The sequence below is a fragment of the Caretta caretta genome, chromosome 11 (genome assembly GCF_965140235.1).
Source record: "Caretta caretta isolate rCarCar2 chromosome 11, rCarCar1.hap1, whole genome shotgun sequence".
In the NCBI taxonomy this organism is placed as follows: Eukaryota; Metazoa; Chordata; order Testudines; family Cheloniidae; genus Caretta; species Caretta caretta.
Window position 1 is genome coordinate 5,330,404 of NC_134216.1, and position 16,839 is coordinate 5,347,242.

Below are 16,839 nucleotides of genomic sequence, written 5' to 3' on the forward strand. Positions count from 1 at the left end.
GTTAGGTTAGTTGATTATCTCCAGCAACGCACAGCCGCTTGTATGGTTACCAGCTGTCTCGAGATGCAATATTAACCCTCTAAACCCTTCACGCCGGCTGCCTGTGAAACATTGTTGCGAGTTACCTGCTGATGGTGAACTCAGCACTCTACAGAAAAGACCCTACCCTAACCCCCAAACGGGAGATGCGCCAGAGATTCTGTGAGGCCCTCTGGGGACTTTGATTGCTATTGATCGTACATTGTTTGCAGTGTTGTAGCCGTGTTGGTCCTAGGATATTAGAGAGACAAGGTAACATCTTTTATTGGACCAACGCCTGGTGGTGAGACAAGCTTTTTGAGCTTTCCCAGACCTGAATTCTGTATAGCTTGACGGCTTGTCTCTTTCACCACCAGGCGTTACTCCAATAAAAAATTCCCTCATCCTGCTTGTCCCCCATTGACTGTACATGGCAGGTGCTCAGATACTCCAGTGGTGGGCAGCAGTATAAAACCTTTAGATAACTAGAGACAGTCTCTGCCCCACCAGTCTTACAATCTAAGAAGATGAACAATAGACAACAGCTCTGGCGCTGAATGGGCATGAGAAGGATTCCTTACAGCACTCGCTCATTTAAAAGTGGCGCTTTGAAAGGAGCGAGTCACGGCACTAGTCAGGGGGTGGACTAAAGCTGACAGGCTCCGTGGTTGAGTTGTGTGCCAAGCGGGGATTTGAGGGAGAGGGTGGGGTGAGGAGGGTGTTTTAGGCTTGGAGGGCAGTCTGTCAAGGATATGAAAGGGAAGGGCAGCATGAAGTGGGGTGGAGCTAAAGCAGAGGGGGAATGTCACTGTTATGAATAAAGGGGCTATACAAGGAGACAGAGGTTTTATTGGGTCTGTTTATCCAACCAAGTTCTATGAGTTAATTATAACTTCATCACGAGCTCCTGGCAGGGCCTTCTCTGTACCAGTAGATTTTTTTTTTTTTTTTTGTCCGGGGCATCCAGAGATGGGTGTTAGGGGGTGGTCACGGCTACTTAAAGCCAAGGGGCAGTCACTCTAGCAGGAGGAGACCCACAAGGAGGTGTAAGGTGTGGACGTTTTGGGGCATGTACCTTGGAGGTAGTGATACAATGATTGTGGTTGCTGTGGGCAGGTTGATTTGGGGATGAAGATCTTTAATGGCTTTTAAAAAAACTTCTATTGAAACTGTATTCCGTGCAAGCACAGTTTGCAATGTAACAAATAAGCTGAATTGTGGTGAATGCTCTTCCTTTGGTCTTCCTCCTCTGGCTCTCACGGGATAGGTGATCTGCAGCTTTTTGGCTTGGGGAGAAAACCAGCCTGCTCCTCAGCTTTATTCCAGTTGCATGGGACGTGCTGCCTGCATGTAGGGCATGATCCATTGAAGTCAGCGGGAGTTTTTTCCATTGACTTCAACCGGAGCGTGATGAAGCCTGTAGTGCCATGAGTCATGCACACAAATATGGAGATTCTCAGCTCTGCACGCCAGATGGACGCATTGGCATTCGGAGCCCTTTATTACTACTCATACTGTCTCCCAGGACAGTTGGTCCTAGGAAAGGAAAGGAGAGATTTGGGGGAAGGCACGCACACACAAGGCATGGGCTGGTAGATAAACCGAACAGACTGGGTCTTGGTACCTAGTGGGGAGTATGGTCTAGCACAGTGGTCTCCAATCTTTTTACGCACAAGATCACTTTTTGAATTTAAGATCAACCCTGGATCTACCCTGCCTCTTGAGGCCCTGCATCTTCCCCAAAGGCCTGCCCCGCTCCCTCTATCCCCTCTCTCTCCATGGCTCCCTCTATCCCCCACCCTTACTCAGTTTCACCGGGCTGGGGCAGGGCGTTGGGGTGCAGGAGGGGATGCAGGCTCTGGGCTGGAGCCCGAGGGGTTCGGAGTGCAGATGGGGGCTCCGGGCTGAGCCTGGGGTACAGGAGGGGGTGAGGGGTGCAAGCGTAACCCACACACCTTCTTGGTGTGGTGTTCTGTCCCATCTAGTAGCTCTGAGACCGCTTAAAGAGAGAGATTGAGTCTGTGCTACAGCCTTAGCCAACAGGCAGTTGGCTTTTAGCTCATGATGTAGAGGCTCATGCACTAAGCTCCAGAGGTCCCAGATTCGATCCTGCCCATTGACAATGGGGGTCTGTCAGCCCTACATGAGCTCTGGGGGGGAGTGTAGGTACAGGAGGTGGCTGGGCTAGGGGGTGGGGGGGAGGCTCTGGGAGGGAGTTTGGGTGTGGGCTCAGGGCTGGGGCAGTGGGGTCTGGGAGGAAGTTTGGATGCAGGAGGGGGTTGCAGGCATGGGCAGCGCGTGGAGACCCGCTCCCCCCCCACCCCGGGGGCTGCAGAGAAATGCCAGCCGCTTCCAGGAACAGCACGGGGCCTGGGCAGGCAGGGAACCTCACTTAGCCCCGCTGCGCCACCGGACTTTTAGCGGAGATCGCAATCGACTGGCAGAGGCTCCAGGATTGACCAGTCGATCACGATCAACCGGTTGGTGACCACTGGTCTAGCAGTTGGAGTAGGAGAATCAGGACTTATGGGTTCCATTTCTGCATCTACCATGTGACCTGGGATATGCAGTGGTGGTGTGGCTGTTTGTCCCAGGATATTGGCAAGGCAAGCTGGGTGAGATAATATCTTTTTATTGGACCAACTTCTGTTGGTGAGAGAGAGAAGCTTTTGAGGCTCAGAATTCTTCTTGATCTGGGCTATGTCTGCCTCACTTTCTCCAAAAGAGACTCAATAACTACCTCTGGGAGGCTTCACAGATTGTAATGTGCTTGGAGATCACTGGCAATAGAAATGTGAAGCATTCTGATCGTGCTCATAAGCATGTTCCTTTTGTCTTTCAGAACAATGACCTGCTCTGGGTGGATTTCCATCAGAAGCTTGTGGATCAGGCGCTTCTAACCATGGACACTTACCTTGGCCAATTCCCGGACATCAAAGTAGGTTGCTCCTCTCACTCCTGTCACATTGTGCTAGAGAATCTCTGGGACGCTGTGAGTTGAAGCTGGGGCTTTGCACGAGCGCGTCTCTTGGGACTCCATCTTTAGCTTGGGGGTAGCGAAATGGATGTGGCATAGGCACCCCCCCCCCACTGAAATCACACTGCCCCCTGTTGGCCAAACACCAATCCTCTGCTCTCTTGGCTAGTGAATAGCTGCCCTGGCAGCCAGGGTGTGGGGTATGTGAAAGAGAAGGAAAGGGGATGCTGCTATTGGATGCATTCCAAAGAGGATGGCGCTCGGCTGTTCTCAGTGGTGGCAGATGACAGAACAAGGAGCAATGGTCTCAAGTTGCAGTGGGGGAGGTCTAGGTTGGATATTAAGAACCCCTATTTCACGAGGAGGGTGGTGAAGCACTGGAATGGGTTACCTAGGGAGGTGGTGGAATCTCCAACCTTAGAGGTTTTTAAGGCCCGGCTTGACAAAGCCCTGGCTGGGATGATTTAGTTGGTGTTGGTCCTGCTTTGAGCAGGGGGTTGGACTTGATGACCTCCTGAGATCTCTTCCAACCACAATCTTCTATGACTCTATGCTGCAGGATCAGCTCCCATGTAGATTGTCCTCTACGTATCGGTGCAATAGCTGGATTAACTGGAGCTGCCCTGGGAAGGTGTGAGATCTGCACACTCAGGCTTTCTGGGGAGCTCTACGCTTCACTCATCATGATAAATATTCCCTGGCTCCCCTGCTCTTTTACTTCCTGTCACTGGAGAGTGGCTCCACGCCATAGACTGGGGAATTGTCTGTTCACCTAGTGTGGTAGCATGTTCTAATACATGGGCTTTCATCAGCCCCCTGTGAGCAGAATGTGTTTCAGTTGGAAACCCTCTGTCATCACTAGAATAGCGTTTCATTGTCTACCAGCCTTGTAAAGGGAATAAAACCACCCAGACAAGGCTTCATTCATGCTTTCCTGCTACCACAGATCCAGGACCGTGGAAGGGGAAAGCCACGTCGGGCATTAATGCATTGACATCTAACGCACTGAAGAGAAGTAGCTGAAACTACATAATGGTCCTTATTCCCCTCTCCCACGTTAAAAGGTGCAGGAGGGAGAAATTTACCTGTGATACTCAGGGGCTTTGATACACCAGCAAGCCTGCTGCATTTCCCCCTTCTAGAGGAGACACTACAGGCCGTGCCAGGGGATGGAATGAGAAAACACATGGGTGACCTCACATACATCTGCCTGAATGGTCCCTGAAGCACCTTGGGAGCCCCTGGCCCCGTCAGTGCCGACCTTCCCTCTGGCTCTGCCATGTCCGAGACACATTACAGCTCATGAGCTGAGCTGTGCTGGCTTGGCGCATGCCAGTTGGAGAGAACACGCTGCCCAGAAAGCAGCTGTCGGCAGACCCTGCCCCTCTCCCACCAGGCTCCTTGGAGTTCGTGCACAGCTTTGCAGTGGAGGGTAGGGTCTGCGGGGGGATTAGCCTGGTTTTTGCTCTGTGCTGTTCAGGCCAGCGCTGCAGGGCGTGCTGGGACCTGGCTGTATCTGCGTGCAAGGCGGCCGGCTGCGTGCGTGAGGGAGTCTCTTGGCAAGCCAGGATGACGTTCGTGTGGCTCCACGGACGGCAACACCGTTAGTTCTGAGTCTCTCCATTGAAGTGAGAGCAGCATGAGGTACACGCAGAGCAGCTGGATCCAACCTGCCACACCGGCGTTTTCTAGTGGGAAACGGACCCCTGGCTTTTCCTACCCAGCTGCAGCTACTGAAACACCAAGAGGGAATGCAAGGGCCGCAGAGGCATTCCCCCCTGCGCTCTGCATGCCTCTTTTCCTCCCCCCAATCTGGTTTTTGTGTGTTGGCTCATTTTTTAAAACTTGGCCCCTACCTGGCAGGTCGGCAGAATCCCGTTAAGTGCCGGATTTATTTTCCCCCCCGCTGTTTAGGCCGTTGTGCCCTGGCTTTCCCTTCCCCTGGAAGTGCAGAGCAGTCAGGAAGCAGCCAGTGCTGCTGGCGAGTGGCCAATAAGTTTATGAGGCTTGCGTGGCAGGCAGATCTGTGTATTGGGTTAAAAGTCTGTTTGCACATGGCCAGCTACTCAGGAGGGGTGGGGGCCTCTGCTGACCGTGCAGGATCATATGATATCCTGTGAGTTCTCTCTCTCTCTCCCAGCCCCATTCCCTCCCCCAGCACCAGTTCACTTTGAAACAGCTGCACAGGGAATGGGCTTTTCCAGGTGGCAGCACTTGTAACAATGTCACCATATGGGATGGTGTCAGCTGGCTCCTTCCCTAGGAAAGTAACCCTCCTCCCCTCCCCCCCCTTCCTGATTAGCTTAAACTTTTGTCACTATCTGAAGTGGCACTTCCCTCCAGAAACAACAAATGGTTTCAGGTTCCAGGATCATAATGCAAGCTGTGAACATGTGCAACCACAGGGGGTCTTTGTTTCTTGGGGCCCCTCTCCACCCCCCTCCACACACTTGCTTCTATAGTTTCCACTATGACTGTACATCAGAGGTCAAACCATGGGGGAAAAAGTAGCTGTCTTCTTCCAAGCTGTGGAACTCCTTGCCGGAGGATGTTGTGAAGGCCAAGACTATAACAGGGTTCAAAAAAGAACTAGATAAGTTCATGGAGCATAAGTCCATCAATGGCTATTAGCCAGGATGGGCAGGGATGGTGTTCCTAGCCTCTGTTTGCCAGAAGCTGGGAATGAGTGACAGGAATGGATCAGGTTTCAGAGTAGCAGCCGTGTTAGTCTGTATCCGCAAAAAGAAAAGGACTTGTGGCACCTTGGAGACTAACAAATTTATTTTAGCATAAGCTTTCGTGAGCTACAGCTCACTTCATCGGATGCATTCAGTGGAAAATACAGTGGGAAGATTTATATACACAAAACATGAAACAATGGGTGTTACTATACACACTATAACAAGAGTGATCAGGTAAGGTGAGCTATTACCAGCAGGAGAGTGGGGGTGGGATGGGGGGGAGAACCTTTTGTAGTGATGAAAGGTGGGCCATTTCCAGCAGTTGACAAGAATGTCTGACGAACAGTGGGAGTGGGGGAAGGGGGGAGGGAGGGAGGGGATAAACATGGGGAAATAGCTTTACTTTGTGTAATGACCCATCCACTCCCAGTCTTTATTCAAGCCTAAGTTAATTGTATCTAGTTTGCAAATTACTTCCAATTCAGCAGTCTCTCATTGGAGTCTGTTTTTGAAGTTTTTTTGTTGAAGAATTGCCACTTAGGTCTGTAATCGAGTGACCAAAGAGATTGAAGTATTCTCCGACTGGTTTTTGAATGTTATAATTCTTGACGTCTGATTTGTGTCCATTTATTCTTTTACGCAGAGACTGTCCAGTTTGGCCAACGTACATGGTCACTCAGTTACAGATCTAAAAGTGGCAATTCTTCAACAAATAAACTTCAACTGCTGAAAATGGCCCACCTTGATTATCACTACAAAAGGTTTCCCCCGCCACCCCACTCCCCGCTGGTAATAGCTCACCTTCGCTGATCACTCTTGTTAGTGTGTATGGTAACACCCATTGTTTCATGTTCTCTGTGTATATAAAGGGATGGGATACTGGGCTAGATGGACCTTTGGTCTGACCCAGTATGGCTGTTCTTATGTTCTCTAGCTGCCTGGCTTTCTTGTCAATTTCAGCTGATGCATGTAAGGCAGTGTCTACACACACTCTGTGTCTCCTGCCCCTAATTACACCAACATCAGCCCCACGCTTCTCATAGAGGTGGCGGTATTAGGTCGGTGTAGCAAGGCACTTACATCAGCGGGAGCAAGGCTGTAGTATAGACGCTGACCTAATTAGGGGGACGTAAGTTGCCTTAGGTCGACCTAACTGTAGTGTAGACTAGGGCTAAATCTTTTCCATGTCTAGCTTCTCTGGAACACTGTTAAGGTTTTAGGCTGGGGTTCCTAAAGGAGTCATGCACCCAAATTTCCCCTGAATTTGAGCACCAAACACTCCTTTCAAAATCTCAGACCACAAATATTGCAGCCTTACTGATATGTTTTTTTTTTCCTTTCTCAATCCCCAAGTAGGGTTGACATTTTCTTCAGGATTATCCTGGAGTCTCCAGGAATTAAAGAGTAATCTTTAATTAAAGATGATGTCCTGGGATGAAACCTCCAGTAATACGTCCCTTGGCAACCCTATTCCCAAATGATTCTCCAAACAGTAAGAAATTAAAACAACCTCCTGCGTTGTTTAGATCCCTCTATAATCAAAGCATTGTCCACCTCTTGATCCCTTCCTAGAATTAGCTAGAGATCCGATTCCTATTGGGGCCTATATTAAGACGCACATTTATTTTTACTGAGAATGTCATTTCTTTTACAATAAAAAATCTTTCAGTGGTCTGGGTTTTAAAAAAACAATTTGTCTTTTCTGGTAAAGTCCTATTCAGCATGCATCCATTTGCCACCCGCACTGAGCAGTGGCTTGAGTCAAATTTGGTTTGCATGACTGATCGAAAACCATTACAAAAGATTTTGCAAATTCTACATCAGTGAGACTCCACAGCAAAGCTTTACATAAGAACATACAGCGTCATCAAGGTGACCTGCAAAACGAAACAAAATGGATTTGTGCCATGTTTGCTTCCTTAGGATCTAGCAAGACAGACTGAGAGGTTTTTCTGTTAGAAATTCCTCTGCTTCTCCTGGGATGCAGGAGCTGGTGTGATGACAATGTTGCAAGTACTGAGGAAATAGGAATGGATTGAGATGGGGGAGAATTTTAGTCAAATTGTCAAAAGGCTTTTGTTTGTCTTAACAGCCATTTAACTCCAATACACAGAAACCAGGTGGGCGGAAAGATTTCCTAGTTAAAGAACAACTAGGTCCTTCAGTTAAGGGCTGTGAATGCTCCCATTCAGTTCTCTGGACTTTCAAGGAGACCCTAGTTGGAACAGGGAAGCTGATATTCCTGACGGGTGGGTTTTTTTTTAAAAATGGTTAAGAAGCAGATTTAAAAACCAAAAACCTTTCAGGCCTTCTGTAACTATCATTAAGAAGCAAAAAAGGGCACAAAAGCCATTTCTCCCTCCCACTTCTGTGCAGGTCACTGTCTAGGGTTTACTTGTATAAAATATTGTGTAACCCAGTATTGAACACTTCTGAGTGCGTTTTTGTGGAGTCTCTAGAATACACAAGGAGATCCCGTGACCCAACAGAGCTGGGGATGGGGGGTTTGAGGTGTGGGAGGGGCTCAGGGCTGGGGCAGAGAGTTGGGGTGCAGGCTGCAGGGTGGGGCTGGGAATGAGGGACTCAGGGAGTGGAAGGGGACTCTGGACTGGGGCAGGGGGTTGGGGTGCAGGAGGGAGTCAAGGCTCTGGGCTTGGGGTGCAGGCTCTAAGGTGGGGCTGGGGATGAGGGGTTTCGGGTGCAGGAAGGGGCTCTGGGTTTGGGCGTCTCAGGGCTGGGGCAGGGGATTGGGGCACGGGCTTACCTCCAGCGGCTCCCGGTCCGCGGCGCAGCTGGGGTGCAGAGGCAAGCTTCCCGCCTGTCCTGGTACCACGGACCACGCTACATCCTGGAAGCAGCCGGCAGCAGGTCCTGCTCCTAGGCGGAGGCATGCAAGCGGCTCCACAAGGCGCTTGCCCACAGGCACCGTCCCACCCCAGTTCCCATTGGCCAGTAGCCAGCCTCGTGGCTCCCCTGCCTAGGAGCCAAACCTGCTTCCGGGGCACAGTGTGGTGTTGGAACAGGTGAGCACTAGCCTGCCTTAGCTGGGCAGCACTGCCGATGGGACTTTTAACAGCCCGGTCGGCAGTGCTGACCAGAGCCACCATGACCCAGTTCTGGGCTGCGACCCACGGTTTGAAAACCACTGTTCTAAAGGATGCAATGACCAGAAAGGGGCATGAACCAGCACTGTGGCTCTGGAAGCTTAGGATAGTTCTAATTCGAACAGAAACTGGGCCTGTCTCTGCTTGGTTTCTTTTTTCTTTCTGGTTTTTTTGATAGTTATTTCAATATTGACTCAAAGATCAGGCTGCTCCTTATTGCAAAGGAGCATCTTAGAATCCTTGTTTTTACCCATCAGAAAAGTTTTTACCCAGCTGTTCTAGAAGGATATTGAATGAGAGCCTGATCCAAACCCGAGGGGAGCCCTTCCAGTCATCTTGAGGAGCTTTGGATCAGGATCCTGTGGGAGAGCAGAATCATGGGGCTGCGCATTTGAAATGTGTGTGGGTTTTACTGTGGCTGAATTCATTGAGAAGCCCAGTGGCTCCACCCAGAGCTGCTCAGAAAGTTTAATTTACAAAGAACTCCAACTGGTGTGGCACGAAGGGGCCTGCACGGCACCGAGTGTGGGTTGTAGTTGTTCACAAACAGCATTGCACGCTCGGGAGGAAATGTGTAACCTTGGCTTTCAAAACGGAGGGCTTTGTCCAGGCGGAGGGCTCTGTGCTAAAAGATCCAATCACAGGATTGGGCTCTGGGTTGGAGGCCATCTTTGCTTCATGTCCACCGCTGTTGGTGCGTCACAGATAATGGAGAAGGGCGATGCAGAGAGACATTTCCCTGATGCCGGGGAAATGCTGCCAGTGGCAGAGACCTTCTGAAGGGGGTGACCTATTATGAGGTCTGAACCCCAGAAGCAACAGGGGGGTTCCAGCTAGCCCAAACCCAGAAAGGCCAATCCTTTACTCACTTAATGAGGTGTAATTGAGGAAGGGTTTAATTGTGGAGTTCAGCTGACAAGGGTCTAAACTTCATGGCTCTGGCTGTTCATAGCTGGTGTTTCTCTCTCTCTCTCTCTCTCTCTCTCTCTCTCTCTCTCAGTCTCGGATCGCTAAGCGAGGGAGGAAGCTTGTGGATTACGACAGCGCCAGACACCATTTTGAATCCCTACAAACCGCAAAGAAGAAAGACGAAACAAAAATTGCCAAGGTAAAGCAAAGGGCGGGCCCTGCTTTCATTTATTATTGTTTTTAATAACAGCTCGTTTAGGAAGTTTTAACATGTTGACTCATCGTTCCCAGGTGCTTTCTGTTTAGAGAACTGTCATGCAATGATCCAGCCAGAGTGTTTTCTCTTTGGCAGAGTCACACCCATCCATTTATTTTTATTCCCCAAATAAACTTTAGGAGAAGGCTCTGAAGGTGTGTTAGTGCACTGATGCTGATCTTCTGTGCAGTGTACCTGGTACAGATTTCAGGGGTACATGGTTTTGGTGATCACAGAAGCCTGAGTGAGAGAGGAAGAATGGCCTTACGGTGCCAGCTAGGAACTGGGAGGCAGGAGGGGATTCTATTTCCTTCTCTGACCCTGGATACCCGCATGCCTCAGTTTCCCCATCTGTAAAATGGTGATGAGAATAAGTAAGTGGTTGGCTGCTGTGCCCTGAATTCAGTAAGTCTGCAGAGTGTTCTGATTAACAGTGCTATAGCAGTGTTTGTTGGGAGGGACTACCTGGCACTTTCAGCGTGGGCACGGCTGTGACCTGTTCAGAGCCTCTGCTCCGTTAATTCCTGCTGAATAAATCGTCCCCTGAACAGCTTTTGCTCTTTTAGACTGGAAGGTGCTACGGCCAAAGCAAAACTGGCAATTAGGTTGTCTGAATACCCTTCAGTCTTTCTGAAACTACGCCCTCCGTGATCACTTGGGCCTTGTCGTGACTAGGAATTAACGTGTGATGCTAACCTGTTTGAAACATCTAGTGTGGACAAGACAGAATAGACTTGAGCATATGCTAAGATGGTTGAATACTAGCCTCGGCACCCCCCTGTGAGCACATACTAAAGGCAGTGGGTGAAATTCTGCCTCCATTGATGTCAATGGGGAATTTTGCCACTGACTTCAGTGGAGACAAGATTTCATCCAAGTCTGCCTGGTATACGCTAGACTTTTCCAAGGTGTTAGCCAGAACATGCTAACAGCACACCTTAAATCCTAGTCTAGGGGAGGGATGAGCTGGGTGGGAGCTAGGGATGGTGGAAGAAGAGAGGAGGGAGACATTTCTATATTTTCTCTCTTCTCCCCCCCCCTGCCCCTCCCGAATCGGGAGAGACACAAAAAGTTCAATTAACAATCACCAAATGCTTCTATCTCAAAATACACCAATGGTCCTGGAAGATGATGTTGCTCTAACTAGCTCTGGAAAAGTTAACCGTGATTCTGTATGTCTGGAACCTAATGGCTCATCTGCCTTCTGAGTGCTGCTTTTGCACTTTATTTTAAGCCCTCAGTCTTTACTCATCTCTTTATCATTGCTTGCACTATGGATATGCAAAACCAGGGAACAAAATTGAAGGTGACTTTAGGAACCAGAATCATTGCATCAGGTATGGAAAAAAACAATGTCCCTCATTCAATACATAAGGCTGGTCAGCCAGTCAAATGGCTCAATTAACAGAACTTTCCACTGGCTTTTCTCTTTAAGCATGCAGAAGTAAGAAGGGAATTTTCCTGGGGGTGGGGAGGTGCAATCTTTCATTTAGGGGTGGTGGTGTTAATTGGCGATTTTAAAACTTGCAGCGGTGATTCATATATGAACATAGGAACCTGAGGCCTCTGGCTCTGGTATTTTCAAGTCTGGGAAAACTAGACTACTCTCTTTGCTACGCTCACTGGTCTCCCCCAGACTGCTCATGTGCTGACGCTCTGTGACAGATGACTGGTTGTTGACAGATTAATAGATAAGGTCGATGAACAACGTGGACCAAAGGACAGAACCCAGGGTTCTGTTTCTGATGCTGCCTCTGGGTCACTTGGACAAAGCAATTAGTCAACGGGGGCTTTTCCAGTCACTGCAGTGGGCTTGGTCTGGCCCTTCAGCCCTCTCTCCCTCAGTTACCCTGTCTGGTAAATAGGAATAATGCTACTTACCTGCCTTTGTAAACTGCTTTGACATCTATGGAAAAGCATTGGAGAAATGCAAAGTCTTGTTGTCGTTACAGTGTAGAGCAAATACTGGGCGCTAACTGGTGTTTTCTCATATTAGAACAACACCAACAGCATCATGAATTCTTTTGGACTTATCCTTCCTCCCCCCCCTCACTTCTTATAACACATGCGCATACACCCCTTAGGAATCCTGCCACTTACTGCTTAATTGACAACACTCCATTAAAATGAGTGCTGTGGACTTTAAATAATTGCATGTGGATGAGAGTGACGTTGAATTAATCCCGACCTCCTTGAAGGCAGTCAGCGGAAACTCAACACGTGGCATTTTTGTGCTAAGTCACTAACCGTTCTTGTCTGTTGCTCTTTGCAGCTGGGCTGCTGGTGAACAGTCTCCCAGCCCGGGTGCCCTCTGTCTCCAGATCGCAGCATTAATTACCGCTACACTTGGTATGCTTTGAAGGATTCGTAACTGATTGTCCCCTGGATGCTGTGTCTCTTGCCTTGGTGGTGTTGGGTTGGCCCAGCCTGTAGTGCTCTCACTCTTGTGATTTTGTTTTCTAAACAGATGTCTGTCTCTCTCTCTCTCTCTCTCATTTTTGTTTTCTCTTTCCTTTGAAAACGCTCCCCCACGCAGCCTGTCTCGCTGCTTGAGAAAGCTGCGCCACAGTGGTGCCAAGGAAAACTACAAGCTCATCTCGTTGCTCAAACTAATCTGCTCCGAAATCAGGTGATTGCCTACCTTCCTGGCTCTAACTCCTGCATGTGCTATTTTGGGCTCTAGTCCCGTAATGTGCATTTAATTTCCAGGCAGCATTCACTCTAGGCTCTCCATAAAGTGTGTCCTTGTTGTTCAGGAGCCAGATTTCTTCCTGCTCTAACACCAGGGACCTTAAGTGAAGTTACATCTGGGGTAGGTTTGATCAGTTGATTTTTCCAGTAAAACTCTATTATGCTTTGCCCAGAGGCGGATTAAGATTTATTGGGGCCCTGGGCACAAAACATTTGGGCTCCCCCATACCTTCCTTTCAATGGGGCTGCAACCGCTGCTCCTCAGTGCTCCTGCAGGGGTCCCCAAATTGGCCAGCGTCCCTGGGCACGGATCCCATAGGCCCATGCATTAATCTGCCACTGGCTTTACCCCATGAAGTGAACACTGGGGCAAGGGGTATAGAATGGGGCTGGGACAAAAGATCCCATCCAGTTCCTCTAGTAGCTTTTTTTCTAAATGAGAAGCAGATTTTATGGTTAAAAATAGAAACCTTAAGAAGATGCCTTGTGAATTTCTGCCATTCAGTAAAGCTGGATGCAAAATATCACAGCAAAAAGCAGAAGTGGTTTATACATTTGTACAAATTAGTTGTAAAACTTTCCCAGGGTGAGATCCAAAAATGCAGATTTGAAACTATTCATTTATAGAACAAGTGCTGAGAGAATCTCCCAAGGCCTCAGAGGTCCAGTCTGGTTTGGATTAGAAAGGGATGCAAGAGGTACATCCAGCACTAGACTGAACACCGTCAAGTTGCAGGCCCTGGGGCTGCCTGAAAGCAGGGTTTTTCCAGGTATTATTTAGGTTTGAGATCCTACAGGGAAGGAGTTCAGTAAGTGAGGTCAATGAAACTATAGTTATTGAAGTGGGATTATTTGTTCCACTCCTTGTTTGGGGAGTGGGAAGGAGAAACTTGCCTTCGTGGTGGGATCTTCCATGGTGACTGTTTCATGGAAATACTCAGACCCAGATCCTCAAAGGTCTGTAGGCACCTAACTTCCATTTAAAACATTTCCTAAGTACCTTTTGAGCATCTGAATCTCAGGGACCTACAGTAGGAGCAGACAGACAGGAGGACTGTGCTAGGGAGGAATGAAAACAAATACTCTGAATGGGAGGAGATTAAGTCATTGTTCTGATTCCGAGAAACCCACATACCTACTCATACATTCCTAGTGATCTCATCTGCTTTCATTCAATTGCTCCCTCACATTCCTGATCAGTGAATGAATCACTGTTTACCTATGACAGGCTACACTTCAAAATACCTGGGAGCTTTCACAGCCGATTTCTGATTGTACTGATAGGATACTGGCCAATAAAAATGCTGGAGTGCCACATAAACTGAGCATTGGCTAATGGAGAAGATTGTAGGTCACCTTTAGGGCAATTGCAAAGGAGGAAAAATTGTACACATTTTCTGCTTCTTGGTGATGTCTAAAGGCCTGAAAGGTTTCTTTAGGCTTGTTTTTCTGCTGAGAAATAGCAGGGAAAAGAGGATTTGCTGGAAGCTTCTTTAGAGGCTACACAACTGGAGAGGGAAGTTTCTCAGCCCATAATCAAAGGAGTCAGCGTAAAGCTATCAAACCCCAGAACCTTAAACAGCCTGAGTAAAAATCCCTTCTCCTGCCAATTGGTCATCGTTCAGTCTCGTGTTACGTCACAATCTCCCTAATTGTCTGCTCTGTTTTTGTGGGGAGACTAAGACTGGGCAAGCCCTTTTGATTTCTAATATAAAGATGAGTTGACAATTAACCTTTCAAATAACCAACCCGCCTGGCCTTTAACAGAGAAAATAGTGGGAGTTTCTTGTGAACGCTCGAGAGGTTTCCTCTTGGGGGGTGTAAGCGAGTTACACTGTAGCATTCTGGTGACTCTCTCCCATTTGGAACAAAAAGGAAACCGCTTAGAGCAGCAAATTCCTGCTGCTTCTTAGCTCCACTGAAACGCTGACTTCTGTCTAAGCCGCAGTGTCCTTGGTGATCTGTAGCTCCAGCAGAACAGTGTTTCTGGTGGTCCGTCCCATCAGCCAGCGAGTAACCAGCTAACTGAGCGGTGTGCCCTTCTGGTTCCCCAGAGAGGAAGGATGGCCTATGGGTTAGAATCTAGCCTGGGACTTGGGAGACCTGGGTTTAGTTTTCTGCTCTGACACTGCTTCCTGTGTTGCCTTGGGCAAGTCACTTAGGCCCAGAGCCTGCATGCAGAAGTCAAAATGGGAGTTCAGTGAGAGAGAGGTGCCTAAATACCTTTGAACATCTGTGCCTTGGACTCTCTACCCACTGCACATTAGCCTGGGTATGCGGGACCCGGGCTTGTGGACTCCGTGTTTCCAAGCCTGTGCTTAAGCATCCGTACTGCATTGTAAGTCTGGGTTTACAATTGCTGCACTGGGGTCTCGCAGCTGTGCAAACATGTCCATACTACACTGCACAGACCTTCTGACTCGGGTCTGCAGCTTGAGCTGCCTCCACACTGCAAAATGACAGGGCTTGGACCTGCCTCTCAGCAGGACTTGGACTCTGACCCACCCCCCTATCAGGGTCCTAGAATCCAGGCCCTGAGTGCTTACTGACCCGAGTCAGACTGAGATGTGTGTGGACGGAAGCTGGGCTTGGGCTCAAACCTGACTCAGTCTGGCCCGTAGTGTGCAGTGTAGATGTTCCCTCTCTTCCCTACCTGTAACATGGGGATAACAGTGGAACTGATGGCAGTGGGAGTTGAGGACAGCTGTGAGGAGACGCTCAGCACTGCACAGAATCAGGCCTGCTGTATCCAACCAAAATAAATTCTGCATAGCGCTGGATCCCGGGGACCATATACCATTGGCTTGGCCAGAGCATGAGAGAAATGAATCTAGCTCTATCACTGGGAACAGCAAAGGGATTTGAATATCCACAACAGAGCCATAGCTCTGAGCTGCATGGATCCCTCTTCCCTCACGTTTCTAGAGTGAACGCTGCCTGCGGGCTTTTAGTGGCTGTGCTTTGGGCTGTCCCAATACTCGCAGATCCGCTCAGGATTGCTTTCTGTGTCCTTCGGCCTGGAGAACGGATAAACCTGAGGGAGGGACCATGTCATTTCCTTCATTGTGCAATGGGGCTACGGAAAAACAAACAGCGTTTAATGGGGATCTTCGCCTCTGGGGATTTGAACTCCTGACTACGGTTCAAGCCTGGTGTGGAAATGAAAGGGGACACATTTAAAAGGTGACTTCACTCGTTTTTCCTTTTGAGTGAATGGATCGGAAACATTCGTGCCCTGATAGATGTCAAGGCCAGAAGAGACCCTCCTGATCCTGTCCTCTGCCCTCCTGCATCGCATAAAGCGGCATCTCTGTTTAGGAGGGGGTTCATTTTTTGCAAGCCCACAGTAAATGGTGGGCTTGTCTAAATGCCAGTGCGCAAGAAAGACAGGTGTCACTTCTGTTGCTCTGTGCCTTCCTTGGAGTGGCTCCATATCTCTGTTAGAGACCCACCATTTCACAGACAGGCCAAGATGGGCATTTCTTCCAGTACCCAGCTGTCTCTCTTCTGGCAGGAACCCCTTGTTCTCTGACCTTGAGCACGGAGGACATCACTCCAGGCTTCTGCTGAGGGCTGGTGACTTCTGAAAGTTGGGTGGAGGCTAGACTGAGAGACCCTGAGCCCTTCCTCTGCTAGTTCCCCCTGGCCAGGGAAGCAGGAAACCAGAAATCGGACCTGGGTCTGCCACATAGCAGGCCAGTATGTCTCCTTTCCTGACTGCTCCCCCATTAATCTGGTTTGTGTGCATGCCCGTCCTTGAGACGGAGAGCCCAATGCTGCCTAAAGCCGGGTTTCCTCTATTAACCCCATTGCAGAGCAGATCAGATCAGATCTCCTTCTCCTGGCGATGTCTGTCCCTTGTCTCTTGGAAGGGGCAGGAAGCCAGCCTCCGGTTCCGAAGGTTCCTGTGGCAATAGGAAGGCAGAGAGAGCGGGCCCCTGTGGGGCCTGGATTTGCACACAGGCTGGAGAGCCCTGTGGCATGGGACATTCCTGCTATTGTATTTAATATAAACAGCAGCTTGTGCTGGCCTTCCTGTTTAGGCTGTGCTGTGGGGTGGTTACTCCAGGGATTCGCTGTTCTCTCTCCCCACCACGTGGGCAGGGGCGAGGCAGAGAATGGAAACATTGAAACTGGAACGTTCACGGTACAGGGCCTTGAAGGGAGGAAGAGGGACGGTGGGAGGAGTGGGGTGTGGATGTG

General features: G+C 49.3%; 1 protein-coding gene across 13 annotated transcripts in view; it reads left to right on the forward strand.

Annotated features, from left to right (window-relative positions):
• Positions 1-16,839, forward strand: part of BIN1 (bridging integrator 1) — a 154,528-nt gene that overhangs the window by 81,713 nt on the left and 55,976 nt on the right. For 11 of the 13 annotated variants that reach the window (XM_048869185.2, XM_048869186.2, XM_048869182.2 and 8 more), the window contains 3 exons: positions 2,861-2,956; positions 9,781-9,888; positions 12,482-12,574. In XM_048869185.2, coding sequence (XP_048725142.1) covers positions 2,861-2,956; positions 9,781-9,888; positions 12,482-12,574 — 297 coding nt within the window. The remainder of the gene's footprint in view (positions 1-2,860; positions 2,957-9,780; positions 9,889-12,481; positions 12,575-16,839) is intronic. The other 2 variants (XM_048869183.2, XM_048869177.2) reach the window with 1 other exon arrangement.